The sequence below is a fragment of the Acomys minous genome (assembly GCF_964271855.1).
Source record: "Acomys minous genome assembly, chromosome: 5".
Taxonomy (NCBI): Eukaryota; Metazoa; Chordata; class Mammalia; order Rodentia; family Muridae; genus Acomys; species Acomys minous.
In genome coordinates this window covers 47,392,896-47,417,954 of record NC_140494.1, presented here as the reverse complement: position 1 = coordinate 47,417,954, position 25,059 = coordinate 47,392,896, and the positions used below count along the sequence as shown (strand labels likewise).

At 34.3% G+C, this 25,059-nt stretch overlaps 1 protein-coding gene across 8 annotated transcripts in view; it reads left to right on the top strand.

Moving 5' to 3' along the window:
- The window catches only part of CDH18 (cadherin 18), an 838,900-nt gene that overhangs the window by 799,542 nt on the left and 14,299 nt on the right, over window positions 1-25,059 (top strand). For all 8 annotated transcript variants that reach the window (XM_084783756.1, XM_084783758.1, XM_084783759.1 and 5 more), the window contains 2 exons: window positions 3,301-3,422; window positions 12,911-13,031. In XM_084783756.1, the coding sequence (XP_084639882.1) occupies window positions 3,301-3,422; window positions 12,911-13,031 (243 nt within the window). The remainder of the gene's footprint in view (window positions 1-3,300; window positions 3,423-12,910; window positions 13,032-25,059) is intronic.

Genomic DNA, 25,059 nt, shown 5'->3' with positions numbered 1-25,059 from the left:
TTATTTGAAGGGTGAACTATGTTATCTACCATAGTACTTTTGTAATGAGTCAGTTAATAAACAGTGACCAATTTTTTAAAATATATTATTGTTACACTCTATGTATATTCTTATGATAAAAACAGACTAGTAATTGATATGACCACGATTTGATCAACTAAAATATTACTTATGTAACTTACCTATACTAAACAGACTGCAATTGCACTTTCAAAGTATTGGAAGTAAACCTTATAGTATAATTGAGCTGTATGGGCACAATGCCACATGCTTGAGGCCAGCCTGCACTACCTGAAATTCCCTCAAAAACAAATAGACAAAGATACAAAGAACAGCTGATATTTGTAACAAATAAAAAGCTATTGCTTTAAACTAATATATAAGTCCTTTTTGCTCATGTGCATTTATGGAAATTAAAGTATGATTGTAATTTTTAAAATATACATTAGTAGAAATTTGCTTTTGCATAATAGGCAATTTTATCTTTTTTACTAAAAATGTAAACTTTTTTACTAAACTATTAAATATTATACTAAAAACTTGTAGAAGTAGCATATGTCTTTCATTAATCCTAGCTTGGGAAGCAGTGATAGGAATTTTTATAAGTTCAAGGCTATTCTGGTCTACATATTGAGTTCTAAGCCATCTATAAAGTGAAATCTTTTCACTTTTCACCTTTAAAACAGGAGACTATAATAAAATCACAACTTGAGAAAGTAAATTATATTATGTTAGTAAGTGATTTTAGCCTAACCTTTGTAAATACCTGATTATATTTGATAATGATATTAAAATATATGTAGATTATGAACCAGGAAGTGCTCTAATAAACTAGCACATACTAACAATATATCTGAGCCCTCTCAAACAAAAAAAGGAAACACACCAAAAAAGAGTAGATGGCAGGAAATGATCAAACTCAGGGCTAAGATCAATAAATTAGAAACAAAGATAACAATACAAAGAATCACTAAACCAAGAGCTGACCCTTTGGGAAAATCTTACTGTAAGTACAATTATTGAATTAGCAAAACTACATATTTTTGTTCTTTTATGATTTTTGCATAGACATGAATACTCTTTCGATTATAATTTCCCTATTGGTCACTGTATTAATATTGGCATGATGCCTTAATTGCATCTTACAATATAATTTAGTTAGATAACACACTAAGTCTAAAAATAGCAAATTTATACATTTCCTGATATTGCAGAATGCTTTAAATAGTATTTAAGTATCTCTAGTAATAATACACTTTAATTAAAACATTATAAAAAACAATAAGAAGTCTGATTTCTAGAAATGAGACACAAAAAGGAAAAAATCAAGAACAAATATTCCATTAGTAGCTTAGAAAAGTCTCTGAAATTAGTTTTACAAAATGTGTTAGCATATACAAATATATATTGCAGCTAAAATGTTTGACAATCAGGATAAAATACTTACTGAAGAATCAATATAAGTTCTGGAAAAAATTCAAATGAAGTTCCTAATTTACAAACAAACAATTAACTAATACCCTGATTAGCCAAAATAATATGGAGTTAAGGTACATTTTAATATACCGTCCTATTCTTAATCAATTACCTTCAGTTTGAACTGTTCTTTTGTCACACATGGGAAGTAATAAGATAGGATTACAAACGGGAGCTTGTCACTATTATATTCATGACTATTATGATGTGGGCTTTGACATTTTTCACCTTAATCATATATTCATGTAAATACTTCTTCAAAATTTATATGTATTTTGATGCCACACATTTATGTTCCTCCAAATATGCTTTAAGGTTGGTTCTAGTCAGCAGTAAGAAAATATAATTTGTCATTGGCAATGTATCAGCATTAATGTCTTTTCTCTTATTGTTATACGGACATGAAATAAATGTAATACATACCAGCATTAACATCTCATTCTCATTGTTATGCAGACACCAAGTAGAATGAAAAATCTTTCCTTGATGAAACATTTCTCTCTCCATTTATCTTCCTTTCCTTCATTGTTACAATCTTCAGGGTCCTGAATATCTCTGTGTTTTGTTTTCTGTTTCTCATTCACTTTCTACCTGACACTGCCACAGTACCTACTTTTAATAAGATAAAGCAACATCAATAAATCATACATCTAGTTTCTTTTACTGTGCTTTTCACCTGCAAGTCTGAATAGCATTTATGTTTATGAATTTTAGAATCAAATTTCAGCTTTTATGAGAGGCTATCAGGGCTTGTATTTAATTATATTGAATCCACACATTGACCTAGAGAGAACAGTCTGGCTTATGTTATTTTTGTTTCTTTGACTACAGACATAATAGGAATCTTAATTGTGTTAATTCTCCTTCAATAAAATTTGATAAATCCTTCTGTATATAGATCTCCTATATACTTTATTAGACTATTTCTTAAGTTCTTTCTTCTTTAGTTAATTAAGTTTGTTAGTGTTCATCATAAATAATATTTTATGTTGAATATTTGTCTACTTTGTTCACTACTAGAATACGTGGGTGATGAGCTTTATTTCTTATTTCCTGTTTGTATGTTGAATGATTGGTTATGCGTGTTCTATAATTAATTTGCTATGTTGCTTACTTCCATGTATTTGAGAATATTCATCACTGTTGTGATTACTGCTTTAGCAACATAAATCAACCTAGAGTGCTCTGGGAAGAGAAACCTCAACATGCATACTAGGGTTAATGAACTTTCAGAAAGATGTAAAAACTAAGTTTAAGACATATTTTATAACACTGAATATTTACAAATGCATTTGTTATGTGAATATTCTATGTTGAATTTTTATTTTATTGAAATTAAACAACAAAACATTCCTTAATAATTTCTGTGAGTTTACATATAATTTAGAGCTGGAATATTTTACGGATTCTATGGTCTTTGTTTTTTTGTTTGTGTGGTATTTTTGTTTGTTTGGTTGTTGTTTTGTAGTAGCTGCTGTGCTATTCTTGTGGCATTGCTAAAACTAATTGTTTGTCCCTTAGGCTTTGACAGCTGTTAATGAATTCTGAGAATTTTTTCCCACTCCAGTTCCTGAAAATATGTAATTTCCTTGATATGAAAAAAATATCATTTTTGTATTCCTGTCAAGCTCTGATGTTCATTTTTCATTTTTCTGTAGGTTAATGAGTTCTAACAGGGACAGCCTTCATAAAGTTGTCTTTTGCTAACAGCCCTGCTACTACATACAGAGCTAGAGGCAAGCTACAGCAATAAGGAGATTTATTGTAAGCCAAGCCTCTAAAGTGTGTTTTGCAATACTAAATATACCCCTGTGTGTTTTGCAGACAACCCAAGTTTGCTGAGCCACGTCTCTGTGGGCATTAGAGTTCTGGATGTCAATGACAATCCACCCGAACTTGCAAGGGAATACGATATTGTTGTCTGTGAGAATTCTAAGCCTGGCCAGGTAAGTTAATTCTTTTCTTCCTACCATCTGAACAGAAGAGAAATAAGCAGCTTTATTTCTATTATTCTAAAGTATTATTCACCAAATCCCTCAGTGTCATTTTTATGCTCAGTGACAATAATTGTATAAGGTTTTAAGTACAAATAGATTTCTTTTTGAGCATTATACAAAATAAATTTTCCTCCCATCACAGTGTAATTCAGAACAATAAGATCATGTAGGTATAAGCCATTTGTCATGGCAATAATATTGTATTGAACAGCCTAGGTAGAGTCCTACACAACATGACGAGTAAACAGTGTCCTCTCATGGCATGATGGAGGCGAGATACCGTATCTGTGAGAAGAACCTGGATTATATCACTTTGGGGACTCTAAGGAAGTGCCACATGGTAGTGAAATATTAGTTACGAAAGATGCGTTGTGTTGGTGCCTGTATATGTGTGTGTGTGTGTGTGTGTGTGTGTGTGTGTGTGTGTGTGTGTGTGTTGATGTGAATTTACGTACACTATAAAGAGCCTCTATGTGTTATAGAATGGTGAGAATAAGGAAAGGACAGACAGGGAAGGAGTCTGGAAACATAACACATGAGAGAAAGCAGGAGCATCTGAGGCAAACAAACAGGTTGGGAATGTGCATTCATCTTAAGTGCTGTATGAGAAAATAGATGGCACTCACAGCTAAAACAAAGTACATGCATTGCCCCAGTTGCTGTTCTGCATCCACACTAAAGTATGGCTTACCCCAGTATTCTTAGAGTCTCACAGAGCTGTTAATGCTGCAGCATTCTTGTTCTCAGCCAAGCCTGGAAAATCTATTGAGTTTCACAAATTGTTTTTAGCCTCACTTCCCAATTAGCCTTAAACTGGAGAATTCCGGGAGTTTTCTTAGCTACTAAGGGCCCTTAAGTTTGTGAGACAGCCCATCTAATTTCTTGCCAGATGGCCTTTCTCTAAAAAGGCAATTGCTTATTAATCCATTAACTAAAATGAACTTCTCTTGTGCATTGAAATGCAGTTGTTTCATACAATGTAATCTGCTAAGTGGTACATGAGTATTTTCAGCAGATTTGGTTGCCAGTTACAGATACAGGTTTTATTCACACTTCAGGCAAAGGGATTAGAGAAGAGAAGGATATGCATTCTTACAAATTATCAACTACCGGCAAAGGAAGAGAGTATCAAAGCTCAGCATTAGACAAGCTTGGTGATACTTGTTTTCACTGGAATGGACACATAACTCAAAATTGACACATATGATGAAATAGTATTTGTCTTATATGCGTTTATAAGGGATGACCAATAGTAGCTTCTTAACATACATAGTACTTATTAATTTTTAATACTGACAGAATAATATACACATATATATTTAGTCTAAACCAAGCTACTTTTTGAATCAGAAGAGTATAGAATCAGAAAACATATTGTATTGTTTTCTGGAGGTTAAAGGACTAAGGATGGTACTGTGATCACTACCCAAATAGAGCATCATTATGTAATTGACTGTAGATGATATGAATTTTCTGCATCGGATATATATTACTTCCAAAACATGTGCCATGACATTGTTGTGGAAGATCTCACTTCTAAAGGAAAGAGAAAAACCATGCAAAAATGTTTATGTGTAATTTTTTAAAAACACATATCATTTTCCTTTTATTAAAGATGAAATTAAAAATGTACACCAAACACAATCAAAGGATGAGTAATATTATGAGCTGATGTTTTATAAGACACTGTAAAATTCAAAATAAAACAGTATCTTTCAAAATCAACATTATGCAAACAGCCATTAATTATAATTCTATACACATTTCTCAGTAATAAATCCAACAAAATCCAAAACAATGTACAAAGTTTTTACGAACATTCTCCACAGTTGAGTGGATATGACTTTCTCACGTACTCTGGTGCCTCACATTTGACCATGTCACCTGGAGGGGGAGACCTGGTGGCACTCAGAGGAAGGACAGCAGGTTACCAAGAAGAGACTTGATACCCTATGAGCAAATACAGGGGGAGGTAATCCCCCTCAGGAACAGTCATAGGGGAGGGGAATAAGGGGAAAATGGGAGGGAGGGAGGAATGGAATGATACAAGGGATGAGATAACAATTGAGATGTTATATGAATGAATTAATAAATAAATAAATTTTAAAAATTATTAAAAAAGAAAAAAGAAAATTATAAACAATACAAAACATACATAAGAATATATGTACATACATATACACATATATACAATTACAGAAAAATAAAATTTATCAAATAGCATATTTGGTCTACAGAGGCAGATTTGATTTTAACAATAAAGATTGTTCAACAAAGTAGCATTCAGTGTTACATTTAGATATACAATGTTGTTAATGTGAGAAGAAATATATATAAAATAACAAACAGAAATAATGAGACCACATGGCAGTTAGTACTATATTCACAAACAATTTTTGTCAATGATACTGAAAAAGCATCCTGATTGCCAAGTGTTATTTTTGCCACTCTCATCTCATATTAACACATGTTTGCAACTATTCACAAGATGCTTAACAAAATTTTAATACTGGCTGGATGACAATGATTTAAAACTTAGGAAACATAGTTTCCATTATTATTTTCACAGAAAACCTTCTGGAGAAACTCATAATTATTTTCCAAAACTACCACCTGGAATAAGTAAATAAATATTCTTATTACTTATAAAAATAAGAATATGTACAATGAATGAGAGTGCTCATATGCTATATCAAATACACAGAAATTATTCCATATAAATGGCATAATTTTAATTCTAATTCTTATTATAGAAAAATAAAACAATAAAAGTAGAATAAATATTCATGTTTGATTTTACAAAAATTATGTTTTAGCCTATGTGCATTAGAAAAGAAAAAAATATTTATGAACAATAAAAGATGAAGTGGAAATTATACCATGCTCCTGAAAACATTAAGAAACCCATGCAAAGAAAAAATCATAGTAAGAAAACGAAAAGAAAGAAAATAGACTGCAATGCCAAGAATAGTAAAGGAGAACAAGTTAATAGGTTTGAGGTGTATGGCATGCTAGTAGTAAATACAAATCATATTATTGAAGACTTTTAAAATTTAGAATTGGTGCATTTATTTAATTTTTTCCAAAAGTGGCACCAGAATACTGACTGCTGGTTTTTTTTAATGATTTAATTAGTTTATTCCAGTTACATCTCAATTGTTGTCCCACCCCTGTATCCTCCCATTCCTCCCTCCCTCCTGCTTTCACCCTATTCCCTTCCTCTAGGTCTGTTCTTTTTAACTAAATGGATTACATATACAAAACACCTCCAGAAATATGTTACTAAAGGTAATAACAGCACAAGAACCAAAATAAATTACAACATCATCCTTCATTGTTCTACAGAGAGCAGGTATCTATTCTGAATACAGATTTAAGTTGTCACTAATAATGTAGTGATACACAATATAAATAAAAGAATAGTAAACAAAAATAGAAGAAATTATATTACTCAAGTAAGTAAATCCACAGCATTTAATAAGGACAAATGCAGTCAATATTTTTCTGAGAATAGAAGCCAAATTGGTTCATCTATATATAAAATTTAAATCAGATTTATGTATCTGCTAAGCACAGTGCCAATGTGCTACTTAGACTACAATTAAAAGAGAGACTAAACATGAAAATCTAAGACAACAAGAAATGAATGTTCCCTTATTATCATCAATTATTCCTTAAATATGCAATCTGTAAAACTCAGATATGCATCCCATCAAGTTTGATTTGTTTGTTTGTAAATTTAATTAATGTAGAAGAAATAGAAACATTCAATCTCTTTATAATGTGGAATAAATGAGTATATAAGACATTTTAAGGCCACTTATAGTTAACTGTGCATTTATGTATAGTTTACCTATATTTCTATATTATATTTATATTATTCTATTATACATAATATGCTATATGTACATATATTATTGTGTGATAAGAGATTACATATAGTTAAATATATATTATATAATCAATTTATAACATAATACAGACATTGTTGTGTTTTACTTTTGAAACAGGTGTAGCAGGTTTGAGACCTGCTGTGTAGTCTACTCTGTCCTAGAACTCAAAAATATCATCCTGCTCTACCTTTACATAAAAAAAAACATTACTCCAAACACCTGTATAAATGTATATATTTTCAAATATATAAAAGTTACCTTTTAGGTTGTGAAATCATTTAGAAGTTCAAAAATATATTATGTTCTCTTTTAGCAGTTCTGCAATACATGCTTGATCGTTAGCCAAATTTATACTCTCTTGAAGTGTGAAGAAATGACACTCAACAGTAATTAGCTTATCAGTTCATGGTGATTTTTCCTGAGAACTGATATTAGCTATATTTCTGTTCCAGACTTACTCCACTGTTCCCTGTTTTTGTGTGTAGAAGTTCCCAAAAACATGTAATCTTTACCATTTTGAAGTCTCCAGCCGCATTATTTTCCTGGGAATTCAATTTTTTTTAATGTTCAGTATGTTTTCAACTCTATTACTGAAATGAATTTAACAGTAGAGAGAAAAAAGTAACTCTAAGTATTATTTTCAATCTATTCAAACAAATCAATACTGACACTTTGATTTCTATGATTGGCCCCTAATAGAAAAATCTTATATATATATATATATAAGTTGTTGTTTTTGGCTGCATTCTGGAAGTCATGCTGATAGATTTCTGATGGAATTCCACACATTTTGCCTTAAAGCTAAAATACAATAATTTTTAGACTTTGAGGTTTGTAATAAGCTTGATTTGTTCGAACTGTTCAGAGAATAACGCCTCTCTGTGTAATAGCTCTTTATAAGCTTGAATATTGTTCTGTAGAGATGTTGAGCAACTAAATTTGTCATGATGTTGCTATGGTTGATAATGGAAGTTTATGAAGCCCTAAACCTGTACTATAGCAGTTAGGTCAGATTAAACAGGGATATAAACAGCAGCAAAGCCGTTGATTAACTCTCAGTTAATATGCTTAACTCTTCTGAAAAATATCTATTTTATATAACTTAGTGAAGACCACAGATAGTCAGGTGTGCATAAAATTTACAGTCAATTCCCAAACTACAGTGAATCTGAAAGAATTTATATTTGCCTAAACTGGAAACTTTGATTCATAGCAAATATGATGTAACCTTTTTATTATTCATTAAAGTTAAAGTCAGAGATAGATAACTTTAAAAGTTATTTTTTAGCTAGGAATATAGTTCCATTGGCTGAGTGCTCACCCAGCCCTCTGTTTCTATAGAAATTAGGAAATCCAGGATAACTTAGATTTAAAAAAAATACAGCCAATGCTAACACAGAGAAACTCTGTCTTGAGAAAATAATAATAATAATAATAATAAGAAGAAGAAGAAAAATTTTAAATAATACATCTTTCACATGACATATATTTTTGTCAATTAAAAACACCAATGGCCAGATTCAAGGTTCCATCGCCAGTGCTTCATAAATGCAAAAGAAAAATGAATTAACGAAAGGAAAAACACGTGCTCCCAAAGACAAATGTTACATCAATTTAAAATTGTTACATTTAATTTGTTTCCCAACAATATACTTTCATATCAACACACTATGGTCAATAAAAAAATTTAAAGCAGTAATATTTATTGATAGATATTGTCTAATTTTTCTTAGCATTTATTTACTTGTACTTAGCAAATATCAAGTTGATTCCTCCTTCACTTTTTTTGTATTATTGAGTGAAATTTCTTTTTCAATTAAAAACATGAAATTCTATGTATTCATATCTATTATAATGTGATGTTTCCATACATGTATGTTGTATAAAACTTAGATCAAGTTATACTTAAGTATAACACACTTTGATTATTTTTTCCCTTTTTTATTATTAATTTAGTCATATTACATCTCAGTTGTTAGCCCATCCCTTGTATCCTCCCATTCCTCCTTCCCTGCCGCCTCCCCCCCTATTCCCCTCCCCTATGTCTGTGACTGAGGGGGACCTCCTCCCCCTGTATATGCTCATAGGGTATCGAGTCTCTTCTTGGTGACCTATTATCCTTCTTCTGAGTGCCACCAGTCATCCCCATCCAAGAGACATTGTCAAATATGGGGCACCAGAGTTTGTGTGAAAGTCAGTCCTCAAGACCCAGCTATTCCACTCCTTGGAATATACCCAGAAGATGCACTACCACAGAACAGGGACATATGCTCAACCATGTTCATAGCTGCCTTATTCATAATAGCCAGAACATGGAAACAGCCTACGTGTCCCTCAGTAGAAGAATGGATAAAGAAACTGTGGTACATTTGCACTATGGAATACTACTCAGCTATTAAAAACAAGGAATTTCCGGAATTTGTGGACAAATGGATTGAACTAGAAATTATCATAATGAGTGAGTTCACCCAGAAGCAAAAAGAGTTAAATGGTATATACTCACTTGTATTTAGACACTAGTCCAAAGGGTACGTCCCCATGAAAAACTTTACCTACCAGGAAAATGGGTCAGAGGGGAGGACACCCTATTGAGACTTTAGGTGTGAGAAGCCTGGGAGAATGAGGAAATAGAAGGATCCAGAGAGTCCTGGAAAACTACAGGCGAGTCTGGGCCCTGGGGTCCTCCGCAAACTATGGCACCAGCCAAGGAAAATATAGGCAGTAAACTTCGAACCCCTACCCCAACTAGCCGATGGACAGGAAGTTCTCCTCCTTCGCTTTTAAAATGCTTATCTTTGTAACTTTCTGTCTGTCAAGTTTTACAAAATAATCAAATATATTTTGTATTAAACAGAACTTGGATCAATGACTGAGAATATTTGTGTGCAAATAATAATAATAATAATAATAATAATAATAATAATAATAATAATAATAATAATAAGTTGTAGAAGTTGTACCTTCCAGTGACAGAAATATAAAGTATCCATAACACAGTGTAAAAACGACAACATTAAATCTTTAGATTGTGAAGAACTGTCAACTGTTTAATTATATGCTAAATTTTTAATCGTTTAAATACACAGGGAAATTAATATAACTCAGAAGTGATAAATACAAAGGAGAATTAAGCATAGTTACAACATTAAATTAATTAAAAAATAAATATGCCTGTGCTTGGCCATCAAACTTTTAAGAGTATGATGTGCAGAGGACACATTGAAGCACAATGCAAAATTAAGCTCTCATTTTTCTGTGGGTGAGAATGGAGGTTGTTTCAAACAAACAGTTGCAATTAATGAGGTTATATTAAATTCAAATCTGAAATGATTTGTACAAAAATAGAAAGGATGCTTTATAAAATATTTTTTAAAAATTAACCAGCAGAAAACACAATGACCCACAATTACCACAGAGAAGCTCAGGTTTATAAGAAGATTATAAATTCATTATGAATTTAGTAAAGTACACACACACACACACACACACACACACACACACAGAGTCAAGATAAAATACTGAGTTGCTCTAGATAAATTGTTCTTCAACAGTCCTTCCAAAATCCTGAGTCAAGGAGTAAAAGTGATTTGCAAAGCCAGGCATGGTGTCACAGGCCTTTAATCACAGCACTGGGGAGACAGAGGCAGGGGAATCGTTGTTAGTTCGAGGCCAGCCTAGTCTATAAATCGAGTGCAGGATGGCCAAGATAACATAGACAAACCCTGTCTCAAAAACAAAAACAAAAACAAACAAACAAAAAAGTGATTTTCAAATAGATGATAATGGTACAAAATAATGTGTGGAAAGGTTTAAAACTAAAGAATGAGAATGAATAAACCTCATGGGATTAAGATTAGCTTTGAAACATGTTCACATGTATTTTGCATGTTTTTCCATGTGTTTACAAATGTGTGTGTGTGTGTGTGTGTGTGTGTGTGTGTGTGTGTGTATTGGAAAGTGAAACATGAAGTATAATGTTTGAGTATATTTAACCGTGAAAACAAATTTGAAAATCAGACAGGATTTTCGCTAAAATTATATTAAGAACAGAGGTGTGGAGAATGCAAGTATATTGCTCAGTTGACACAGCAGTTTGAACTCTATTTGAAACTTTTTGCACATTTGAGAAAAATGGTGTGATTTCCTTTGATTCTCTAGCAGCATATTTGTGTACTAGGAGTCAAAAGTCAGAAGGGAAGAAAAGATCTAAGTGGAGAAGCAATTGTAAGTGAAATGGAAGAGGAAAACAAGCGGATGAACTTTCAGCCCTACAGCAAATACTCCAGGGCGAAATAAATTAGGAAAGCACAATTGATTTCTTTCTCTAGAAACTGAGCATGAGGACTGAGGGACAGTGTCCCTCTGAGGTCATAGAGGTTGTCTGATGGCAGAGGCGTACACTGAGGTCTGAGTGTGCATGGAAGACATCTGCCCCTTTGATATGGTATACACTGCCCCTTTTTCAGGACACAAAGACAGGCTAGTGTTGTTTTGGCTTTTATTTTTCCTGTTTTTTCTTAGTTATCTCATTTATCAACCAATGATCTCAGTATACAGTGAAGGATTCAGACTTTTTAAAATTATGTTATTATTTAAATGTGTTGTAAAACCATAATATTGGATATCCTTAGAAAACATTACTTTTTCATTTTGCATAATCTACTCCATAATTAGAATCTATTTTAGGGCTTCCCTTTCCTTATTTAAAAGAATGAAAGTGGATAACTTGAATGTTTAGGAAACTAATCTTTTAAGTAAGAAACATCATATATTTTTGTTTGTTTGTTTGTTTGTTTGGGGTTTTGCCACCATATAAGTCAAGGTAATTAGAATTTGGATAATCTCATTTGCAACCAGAATTCTTTTTTCCCCCCATATATTTTATCTCACCTTGTTCCTAAATAGGCATTAGTGCAAATTGGGCCTCCTGTGTTTGAGCCACCACAGAGGACACATTGCATCAATAAATCACTGAGAGTTCTGTGGTAGCTTGGGCCACTGTTGTAGAAACTGGGCACATCACAGTTTATGGGACTCAGTCTTCTCTCATATGAAATTGAGTGCCTGCATTGTCATTGGTTGATATTCTTGAATCTTTAAATTTGGGGGTCAGCCTCTATTGTTCTTTTAACATTAATGGAGAGAGACCAATCTATATAGCAACATTGTTCTACCTTGAAACTGAAATGTTATATTTATATAAAATGTATCCTGTTTTTAAAATTTTCACCAACATATTATGACAAATTATCCCCAAGCTCTCATGTACCACAGAGAAGTTAAGCCCCAAATTATCGCGGTTCACAAAGAAAATAAGCTTAGTGAAATAAAGTGTGGGTATTTATAAATTAAACTATGTGTCTTTTCCTAAAATCGATTGAATGGAAAGCAACTTAATTGTTTCATCGATATTTTTCATTTTAAACACTAGAGTTGAAAAATAGATATTTAAAGTCTGATAAGAACAAAAACCAAAATGACAGCATAATTAAATCAAAGGCATAAACAAATCTAACTTACTGTTAGCGTGTTTACTTTCTTTAGGTTATTCACACCATCACTGCCACTGACAAAGACCAAGATTTTGCCAATGGACCAAGATTTAATTTTTTTCTTGATCAACGCCTGCCCGTGAACCCGAACTTCACACTTAAGGACAATGAAGGTGATCATCAATATTTGTTATTGATCTATGCATTACCTGTTGTGAGTGGGAGGGTGTGGGCATGATTAGCTGTGCTGTATTCTTCTACACCCAGGAACAGCTTGCAAATTGGCATTTAAACTCAATGTGATGCTAATGTCGTGTGGGCTATGAATATCTTGCATTTAAAATTGAGTCATACGTACAAATAACGTTCATTGAATTTACTCATAAGCATTACTCTAAACAAGAATTTGCACATGTAGTATGTTCTTTGGCAAATTTTAAGAGAAATCTTAGCTGACAAACATGTTTATGATTGCTACTGCAACTGCCAGAAGGGAAAATATTTTTAAATTAGGAAAAGTAAAAAATGTGTTTCAGAGAGAGTCAAGAAATAAGATGCAGTGTTTGAAATCATGCTGTATTAGTAAAACTCTCAAGAAGTGCTGCACAAATTCTATTTCCTCTTGTTATTTTACGTGTGTTTTAGAAAATGGACAGAAAAATGTGTATAATTGTACGATGGTTTTAAATTAATTTTTGTTCAATCTTATCTGTCTACTGATTCCTCAAGGTCCTCAGTCTACAAGGCCCTTATTGCACTTTACAGAGACTACTAAAATAATTAGTAGATATAATTTTTCTAATTGGCACCAATGCCACTTTCTCATGTTTTTGGTGATTACTTGACTATGCTCTGTCCTAGGATTCACCTCTTGACCTAGTGTCCTAGTGGGTGACAGTAGCTCACTCATCTAATAGGAAGCATGTAATCCTTTCTCTGCATATTTGAAGCAAACATAAAACACAAAATTAACTCTGCGCAGAATTGAAAAGTAGCATCAGTAGTACAGTGAAGTGTGTATATGTTCTGTGTACTTTGTTAAAATATTTATACAATGTAGCGAAATGATATTATCAAAGTTCAACTGAGAAATGTTCTTTTAGTTTCCACCCTAATGAAGTAGTTTGCCAGATAAGTCTAATGAGTTTTCTAGTGTAGATAGAAGATGGTCTAACATACACAGCGAGTAGAGATTGGAAAAGCTCCATGTCAGTTTACATAATGTGTGGTTTTCTTTTCAGAACCGCATCCAGGATCCAATTTAAGCTCTTTCCAATAAACCACCAACAGCACTGAAATGGTAGCAAGAATAAACAGTGTTTTGTGTGCTTTTACACGCCACTCCTTTTCCTGGAGTTAGGACTTAGAATCAAGTCTCCAGCAGGTTTATTTGTCTTCACGCTTTATTTTACTTACTAACTTAGCACCCCTGTAGGAAGTGTTTCCTCTGTCCTTTCCTTCCAGTCCCTCCCTCTCACCTCTCCTCCCTTCCCACTGTGCCTCTCCCTTTCTTCTCAGAGAATGGGCAACCAGTAGACCTCCCCTGAGTATCAACCCATTATGGCATATCAAGTAGGACTGGGCCCATCTTCTTTTATTGGGGCTAGACAAAACTCTGTAGTTAGAGGAAACAGATCCAAAAGGAAAGCGAAAGAGTCAGGTACAGCCTCTGTTCCCGCAGTTAGAGGTCCCTCATGAGGACCAAGCTCTAAATCTGTTACAAATGTTGTGGGAAAGGTCTAGAACTGTCCTGTGGATGCCCTCAGATGGTGGCTTTGTCTCTGTGAGCCTCTAGCCAGGCTAGATGAACTTCTAGGTTTCCTTACAGTGTCCTTGACTTCTCTAGGTCTTTCAGTCCTTCCTCCAACCTCTTTTTTTAGATTTCCCAAGCTCCAACTAATATTTGGCTGTGGGTCTCTGCGTCTGTCTCCATCAGCTACTGAGTAAAGTTACTCAGATGACTTTTATGCTAGCCTAGCCTGCTATCTGCAAGAATAGCAGTATATTATTAAGACAGAGCTCCATGGTGATCTCTCTCTCACGGCATGTGACTCAAGTTGAGCCAGTCATTGACTGAAATGGTAAAAAGTGTGTGTGTGTGTGTGTGTGTGTGTGTGTGTGTGTGTGTGTGTGTGTGTGTGTGTCCCTCCCTCTTCTCGAAATCCCACTCCTAGGAGCCTCTGTGGTGACCCACACTGATTTCAGTTCTCTCTTGCAGCCCTCCTGTCCTTTCCTCACACCTGACCTCTACCTTTTTACCCCTCCCTATCCCGGTCTTCCCCAGTTTACTCCCTCCATCTAGTTCAGATGTCTACTTTATTTCCCATTCTGAGTGAGATTTGGGGATCTTACTTTGGGCCCTACTTGTTATTGAGCTTCTTTTTTTTTTTTTTCTTTTTTTTTTCTCCTTTATTAATTTATTCTTGTTACATCTCAATGGTTATCCCACCCCTTGTATCCTCCCATTCTTCCCTCCCTCCCATTTTCCCCTTATTCCCCTCCTCTATGACTGTTCCTGAGGGAGATTTCCTCCCCCTGTATATGTTCATAGGTTATCAAGTCTCTTCTTGGTAACCTGCTGTCCTTCCTCTGAGTGCCACCAGGTCTCCCCCTCCAGGGGACATGGTCAAAGGTGAGGCACCAGAGTATGTGAGAAAGTAATATCCCACTCTCTACTTTACTGTGGAGAGTGTTCTGTCCATTGTCTAGATCTGGGTAGGGGTTTAAGGTTTACCGCCTGTATTGTCCTTGGCTGGTGCCTTAGTTTGAGCAGGACCCCTGTGCCCAAATCTGCCTATCATAATGTTCTACTTGTAGGCTTCTAGGACCCTCTGGATCCTTCTACTTTGCCTTTCTCCCATGATTCTCTCATCTAGAGTCCCACTAGAATGTCCTCTCCTATGTCTCAGTTTCCTGATAAGTGAAGGCTTTCGTGGGACATGCCCCTTGGGCTAATATGCAGATATAAGTGAGTATATACCATTTGAGTCTTTCTGCTTCTGGGTTAACTCACTCATTATGATCATTTCTAGCTCAATCCATTTATCCACAAATGGTTATTGACCTTCTTTGGGTCTGTGGATTGTACCATAGCTATTGTGTACATTATAAGTTCTTTCCATGTATGTCTTCTTTCTGAGTCTGGGTCACCCCACTCAGGATGATTGTTTCTAGTTCTTCAGTTTGCCTGAGAATTGCATGATGTCTTTGGTTTTAATAGCTGAGTAGTATCTCACCATGTAAATGTCCCACATTTCAGATAAGGGACAGCCAGTTTCTGGCTATTACAAATAAAGCCGCTATGAACACAGTTGAGCAAATGTCCTTGTTGTCTGGTGGAGTATCTTTTGGGTATATGCCCAGGAATGATTCAGCTGAATCTTGAGGTAGAACTACTCTCAAATTTCTGCAAAGACGCTAGATTGATTGCCAAAGTGGTAGTAGAAGTTTGCACTCTCACCAGAAATGGAAGAGTTTTAAACCAACTTAAAAAGGATGAAAGTTTAGCATCAGAAGAGGAGAATGGTTGATAGATTTAGACAGGAAGTTGAATGAGTCTTACGTGTCTAAGAGTGAAACTGTTACAGAATAAGAACAAAGAAATGGGTAAGAACCCTATGATGTCAACATTTACTAAAGGTGGAAGTCATATTAAGAATATCCATGAAGGATAAATTCCAATTATCCAAGCCTCATAGATTGTTGAAAGCTAGTCTCCATTTCTTGTCTTAAAAGGAAGATATAAAAACTAACAACTGAGAGGAAGTAATGTAAGCTTTAAGACTGAGTGCTTTAATTTTTTCATGGAAAACAGATTGTAAGAAGGCAAAAGAATCATATTTATTTGTAATACCTGTGTAAATTATCCTTTAAGGTTCAGGGGTAGTATATTCTTTTTATTAGTTATATCAGGACAGTACTCTTTAAATACTACCTCCTTCCTAAGATTTTTGTCCAAGAAGCCAATATGTAATGGATCATTTGGACTGTATATTCCTCGTGCACCTAATGTTTTGCACATCATCCCTATTCATCCAATAATATTAGGCAAAATTGATTTGAATCAGAATTTATGTGGCTCAGTGGAGCTTATATAAAATATAACTTTGTCTAGATTCAGAAGGACTGCACCTTCTTTGAACAACCTTAAATGCTGGGTTTTGTTTGTTTGCTCGCTTGTATTTTTCTGAGACAGGGTCTCTCTGCATAGCCTTGGCTATTCTAGATTCATTTTGTAGATCATGATTATCTTGAACACACAGAAATCTGCTTGCCTCTGCCTCCCTGAGTGGTGGGATTAAAGCTTGTGCCACCACACCTCGCTATCTATACATAATGGCATGTTAATATGGTATAAGACTATGAAGACAGAGCCATTTACAGTAACTGATTTGTTTGAGCGAAATTCTCTAAGAACCTCTAAGTCACCTATATAATCTGGGACAGATACTATAGTAGTCCTTGGGCTTAGATTAATTAATAAGCGGTAGCTAGACTCCTTGCATCAGGTAAATGAATTTTCTATCATCTGTACTGTAATAATAATCCCCTGATTATTATGAACTCCATTCTGAATAACATGATTTAATATGATGCTCATGTTTCTTTACATTTTTGCTTTTGTTTTTGGTTTTTCGAGACAGGGTTTCTCTGTGTAGCCTTGACTGTCCTGGACTCGCTTTGTAGACCAGGCTGGCCTTGAACTCACAAAGATCTGCCTGCCTCTGCCTCCCAAGTGCACAGCCTGGCTTCATTACATGTTTTATGACTCATTTTATTTCATTGTTAGTTTGGAATCTACTAATTTATCAGGGAATTGAAGAACTAAAATCATCAAGAATGTTTCATTTCATTACTAAAAGTTATTTAGGCTTTCTTATTTTTCATTACTCACAGTGACATATGCTGGGAATATGCTGAAAGACAACACCAGCATGGAGCTAATGATCTGCTAGAGAAACAGGAAGTTTCATAGAGAAAATGTGTTCCAAACATTCACTGCTTTGGTTGGTGGCCATTTTTTATAACAGACATTCAAGACATGTGATTTTTCTTTTAATTTTTAAAAACGTATTTTCTTGATCATATTCATATTAAGAGATTCATTCTGGATATCAGCAAATGTAACCATAAGAGCTCTTGCCATGTGGAATAAATCCACTCAAGAGGAGTAGATCTATTTAATTCATATTAGAACCCAACTCTAAACAGTAATGTATTGTTGATTAAATTTCCAGCTTTCACTGTGAAAGGGATTGAAACATTTGAATTTTAGCACTAGAAGATACTCTCATGGTAACACATTCCCACAGAAGGATGCACTATTTCCTTCAGAAAGCGCACCAAAACAGTCACTTGAATCCAGTCAGAAAGTGAGTGGAGGAGAGCATGTAGATGTCTGATTTTCCCTGTCCCTAGAAGACTGGTAGATTTTACCGAGAGTTAACCTGTGCCATATTGAATTATTATTAATATTTAATATTAATTTATTATTTAGGTAAGTCAGTGGGTTCTTCTTAACCAGATTTATCTCCGAATAGCCCATTGAGAGACTAAAATCTAATTAACCTATAGCACAGTCCTGCACAATAATTACTCCATCCTAAACTTCCAAGCTAGTATAGTTTCCTCCTATTTGTATTTCTCACATTATACTTTGTTTTTACTCATTGCCTGGATCCAGCTCATTCTTCCTCATGTTTTCCAGTCTTCTACTTTTGCTCTTTCTCCTCACCTCACTGGACCAAGATGTCCCATCCTATTCTCTGTATCGCTTAGCATTGGTTATTTCGCTTTCATTGGCAATACAGAGAACAAATGGTGGAATGTTTACACAAACTTCAGACAGGAGAAAAGTAGAATAAACATCACAATGTAATTCCTGAATTGAATCCAGATAGTGGGCTAGAGAAATCAGCATTTGAATGAACAAGTGTTAACTACACAGTTCACAAGACCCTTACACCAACAGTGCCATAACACTGCTCCTAGACCATGGTCTACTCAACATGGAGAGAGGCTGAATGAGCTCTTTGCATTTCTCTGACTTTCATAGAACTTTAGTTTAGGACTTCAGCTCTCTGCTAGACTTCCAAAAGTAATTTCTAATTGAAACTCCCACTTTAGTAAAACTCTTTAGGGAAAAATCAGTCACACTTATTTAAAGTCTTTTCACTTCCAGATTCAGTATCAGCCCTGGAAACTTTGAAGAGCTCTCATAGTTGCTCTGCCTCCAGTTAATCTTGATTGCTTAGAGGCTCCTCTTAGAACCAAGTGAAGGTAGAACAAATCACTACTTGCTGTCTGTCGACTATCTGTTTACAATTCCTCCTCTCTGGAATCTTACTCTTCCTATTTATCTTGCTGCAGGGATTCTCTTTTTCCTTAAAGAGATACTTGCTTCCCATTTTACAAGGATACTTTTTTAATCAGTGGAGTACAATTTGGCCTAAACACCCATTTCTTTTACTCTCTGTGTCACTTCATTGTAAAAGCCCAGAGAAATTTGGAAATTGGTTCTCTAAATAGATTGGATATTAACTTAGGTTGGAAAAGAAGATAATCAGTGATTATCTTTCTTCACAATGATGGCTGTGTGTATACTCCTAATATACTAAAGTCTTTGCTATTTAGAATATAGTTGTAATTGACTCAGAATCTCATCCAAGGTTTGCAGCAGAACACATATTTTCAAAATATCTGAGAGTTAGTACGGACCATAATGTTTTTAAAACACAACTCTCAAATCCAAGGAAATAAGAGAGTTTATTTTTGAGCCAAATATAAGTTACTTTGTGCTGGAAACCCAGTTTTAGGTTATACCAATTTTTATGTTCCAATATGGTAATGGCTTCATAAAAATTTTAGAATAATAGAACAAAGAATGACTCTAAATCAATATCCGCAAAGGCATTGGTTTAACAATCAGTTTGGGTATTACAAAGCTGTCAGAAACTCTGGGCAACTGTCTTCAGATGCTTTCATACATGTTTAGTTTTTATTTCCATGTGAAAGCTACATGCATTCCAAAAAGATTTCCCTCATAGAGAGATGTTAACTCACATACAGGGGTATGGTACATATGGCCACTTATGGTATTAAAAATAACCTGATGTATTTGGCTTAGGTCCTAAAATATCCCCCTTTCTTTGTATATACTAAAGTTGTAATATTTTAACCAGCCATTTTAGAACATTCTGCTTTTTGGGATTCTTTCTAGAACCTTTAGTTTGTAACAGTGTATCATTTATGTTACAGTCATTATTGTAACCCAGTTTCCTCTGCTTCTATGACTCCTCCTTCTACTCTTACTTTCATAAACCTGTTATAATTCTCTGTTCCTCACAGTACAGTGTGCACAATAGACAGACTATACCACATACAAAGCACGGGCACACCATGGTAAGAGATTAGCTCCCTTGCATTGGGTAGATACTTGAAGTTGTGGGAAAAGATTGCAATAGTAGTAGTACATAATCTCATACCAATCAAATTCATGTCTCATAATTTTACTTGAAAACATGGAGAGTTAAAAAGTAATTTTGAGTGTATCTAAAATTTTATTTTACTTAAGTTTGAAAGGAAATCAGATATGTCTGTTTAAGCAGAGAGTTACAGGTTGTGATGGGTTTTATATTTTGAATGAGAAATGTTACTCTGTAGTCTCATATCTTTGAAAACATAGCTCTCAGTTGGTAGTGGTCTTCAGCAGGCAGTAGACCTTTTGGAGGCAGTGTCTCCTTAGGGATGGGTTAAGAGTGTAAAGCCTTGGCCTTCTTCAGTTTCTGCTCTTCTATTCTTGTATGGATGACAACGCCATCGTTGCACTTCTAGCAGCTGCTTCTCTGCCTTGCCTTTCCACCAGAGATGAACTCTGTCTTTCTAGATATGTAAACTAAAACAAACTTTTTATTCATTAAATTGCTCTTGGTCTTAATATTTTGTCACAGTGATGGAAAAGTAACCAAAATAGTAGGGGTCAAGTAATGTAAAACACTGAAGTTGATAGTATATAATACAGAATATTTTCTATTATAAGTAAAAAAGAAAAAATGGTAGGCAAGGAAACTACAGTAGACACACAAATATGGACAGGGAAAAGGCAGGAAGTAGCAGTGCTGCATAAAGAAACACAGGCAACTAAAAAATGCTAGCAGCAGGAAAAACAAACTTCCTGGAGGGAAGAGCACACCAGTTTGTTACTCAATACTAAGTGGTCAGCTCTGAAAACATATATATTTATAACATTATACAGATTGAGCAAATCATACCTTATGTAGTTAGGAGTTAATTTCAAAAGAAGCTATGGATATGAAAAAAAATTAGGGAAGGGAATGAAGATAGGAAGGGTTTTCACAGAAAGAAGAAATAATGTAATTATGTTATAACTGTGAAATGAAAAAGAAATAATATTAAAAACAAGAATAATTTTACAGATGAAAAATGTTTACAATGAGTTTAGACTATAAAAATATTGAATGGAAATAAAAGTCTTCCACAAACTAAAATCAAATAGTCATAGCCACTATTAGTTTTAGAAGTAGGAGTAGAATAAATAAATCAACTGCCTACCTAAAATATAACTCGCTTAGAATTGATGTGAGGTCACATGTACCCACTGAATGCTCAGAAAATTTAACAACTTTGTATGAGCTGTTATAAAATGTCATTATGAAAAGATATTGTCGTCAAGACACACTTAAAATAAGATAAAGTCCTGCTCAAACTATGGCACCAACCAATACGTGCAGTAAACTTCAAATCCCTACCCAGATCTAGCCAATGGACAGGACATTCTCCACAGTTGAGTGAAGAGTGGGGACTGACTTTCACATGAACTCTGTTGCCCCATATCTGACCATGTCCCCTGGATGGGGAGGCCTGGTGGCACTCAGAGGGGGGATAGCAGGCTACCAAGAAGAGACTTGATACCCTATGAGCATATACAGGGGGAGGAGGTCCCCTCATTCACAGTCATAGGGTAAAGGAATAAGAGAAAAATGGGAAGGAGGGAAGAATGGGAGGATACAAGGGATGGGATAACAATTGAGATGTAATATGAATAAATTAATAAAATATATTTAAAAATCAAAAAATAAGATAAAATAAAATCTCACTTATTTAAAAACAAAGTAAGCAATACTCAATATTAAATATGCTTTGAAATTTTTCAGTGCTCGTTTCTTGGGCAACAATGAAAAGAAAAAAAAAACCAAAAAGAAAAGAAAACTCATTTTTCTTTAAATGTAATGCAGCTTGCAGAGACATATCCTTCTCTCTCTAACTAGTATTTCACACTGTTCTTCAGCAGGAGCCACTCCAGTTCTCACTGTACCACTCTCCAGCACCTCTCTTCCTTTCCCTGCTTGGAAAGATTTATTTATTTTTTTTCCTCAAAGAGAAATTCTGTTGTCAGCTCTTTGGTTAACACTGTTTTGCTCCTGCTACTTCCTCTTTAGAGTGGCATGCGGTCTGCAGTGTGATAGGCAGTGGCATAAGCTGTGTGGAATTCACAGAATTAAATCACCTGTCACTCCTGTTTCCAGGGCCCTTATTGTGTGGTTCAAGAAACAAGAATTGCCTGAGATGTAATTTGCAATGCAACCCAGTAAACTGACTGTAGAGAGAGCACTTATGTTGCACTTAGAAGGTATGAGAAATGTGATCTGACCAGATAGGGTGACAGAGAGAACATTTTTGAACAAGGAGGTTTACACAGGTGACAGATGAATCAGTGTTGCAATGTTTAGAAAAATTCTAGCCAGCGGACTGGTGCAGAGCTTTGGTCACATTTTAATTCTTCTTGAAGTATCATTCATATATATGTTAATGTTGCCTATGTTCAGAAATCACAAAATAAATTTGCCATTCATCTCCTTGACAGATACACTCAAACTGTTATCAATAGAAGATATACTATACAAAACAAAAATATATTATATATTAAACAGAAATTGACAATGTCTATCTGAAAAGATGTTTTCTCTAGTTAAATAAATAACTATGTATCACATTTAGTAAGCATAATAAAATGGATAGTTATTTTACTATAAGTACTGTATAATAAAGTATGAGCATTTAATTTAATTAACTCTATCATTTTTAAGTAATATGATGTTAATGATGAAATATTATTTTAAATTTAAAGCACATTTAAGGGACTGAAGAAATGGTATCTCTGAAAGTAGAGAAACCAGATTGGGTCCTCAGTACCCACATGATGGCTCACAGCCACTAATAACTTCATTGTCTTGTCATCTGTAGCCTTCTCCTGACATCCATGGGCATAGTATGCAAAAGATACACATACATGGGACAAAACATACAGTAAGAAAATAAACGAATAATCTAAAAAGGCATTAAAACATGTTAAAGAAAGTAAGATTAAATTTTTAGCAGGAAATATATGAATCATTTGGTTTTTTGTTTTTATTTTTAATTTTTTAATTTTTTTTTTCTTCCAGGACAGGATTTCTTTCTGTAGCCTTGCCTGTCCTGGACTCACTTTGTAGACCAGGCTGGCCTCGAACTTACAGATACCTGTCTGCCTCTGTCGCCCAAGTGCTTGGATAAAATGCGTGTGCCACTACTGTGTAGCCTCTGCAACATTTGTTGATCTATATGCACATTTTCCTTCTTTAAGCTACCTTTTTAATTGGTATGATTTTAATTTTAAGAATAAAATTATCCATCCATTTAATAAGTTTAGATTTATAGTTTCACAGACTTATAGTTAATGAGCTGTAGCCATAATATCGGCCAATAAATCGTTAAAAGATTAGATCATGGCTTTGTTTTTAGCACAGTGTTGTCTATGTCTTTGCTACTATGTCAGAACAACTTATTCCTCTAACATAAAGCCATTCTTCGTCAACTGTCATACATCTGATTTGTTTTATGAACTTCCCTCCTGGGTCGTGAATGACTATACTACATTTAAAGAAAATAGATTTTCCCCAGACTTAGTCCTAGTCTTAATTGTAACTGTAAAGTGTATTTGTAAATCCTACAGATTTTAGCAATGAATTTTATTACCTATAACTTTGCATCTAAGTGATTTGCAGCATACTAAAACACAGTGTTTTAAAAAATAGTTTGGTTTTATTTTATTTTTGTTGTTCGAGACAGGGTTTCTCTGTTTATCCTTGGCTGTCCTGGACTCCCTTTGTAGTTTAGGCTGGCCTCGAACTCACAGAGATCCACCTGACTGCCTCCTGAGTGCTGAGGTTAAAGGCGTGCGCCACCAACAGTTCTATTTTGTGTATATGTGCATGAATAGGTATTTCATACCACAATTTTTGAAATCCTGTGTTTTTGTTGCATTTTCTACTTTAGTACTGCAGGTAACGCTGTATTAAAAATGGTTAACTGAGAATATGTATGTTTCTTACTTCTTTTAACATTCCTAGTAGTTAATATTTTGTCAAATACGGTGTATAATGGTATTTTCTAATGAGACTTAATGGTAATTTTCAAATATAAGTACCTAAATTATTTAATATTCTTTATATTTCTTACTTGATATACATCCTCAAGTTATATATTTAAACATAATTTTAATATATTTTATTAATTTATTCATATTACATCTCAATGGTTATCCCATCCCTGTATCCTCCCATTCCTCCCTCTCTCCATTTCCGTTTACTCCCCTCCCCTTTCAGTAAGCTCTGAAAACATATGTTTACAAGAGACATTATACAGACTGAAAAGATTATATTCATGTATTTAGGAACAGGTAGATATAGATATTCTTAATTCATATATGTCACAAATTAATACATATATGTGTACACACACACACACACACACACACACACACACATATAAAAGAGGCCATGAATTTGTTAGGGAGCAAGGGCACACAAGGCTGGTACATACTACATAGGAGGGTTAGGATGACGGTAATGAAATGAATTAATGAAGTAATTGTATTTTAATCTCCAAATGTGAAAATATATAAATTATTTTATAACAATAAAATACATTGACAATTGTTATTTAATCATATTTCACCAAAACCTGTTATGTCTGGATCAGCTTTCTAGTGATTTTACATACTTTTTGAAAGAATTAATGAAATAGGGAAAAACAAAACCCAGTTTGGGTCATGGATTCCAAAGGTTCATTCTTGGGTCACATGGTCAAGTTTCTCTAAGCCTGAGTTGAGACAAAGCATCATGACAGGATGCTTGATGAGAA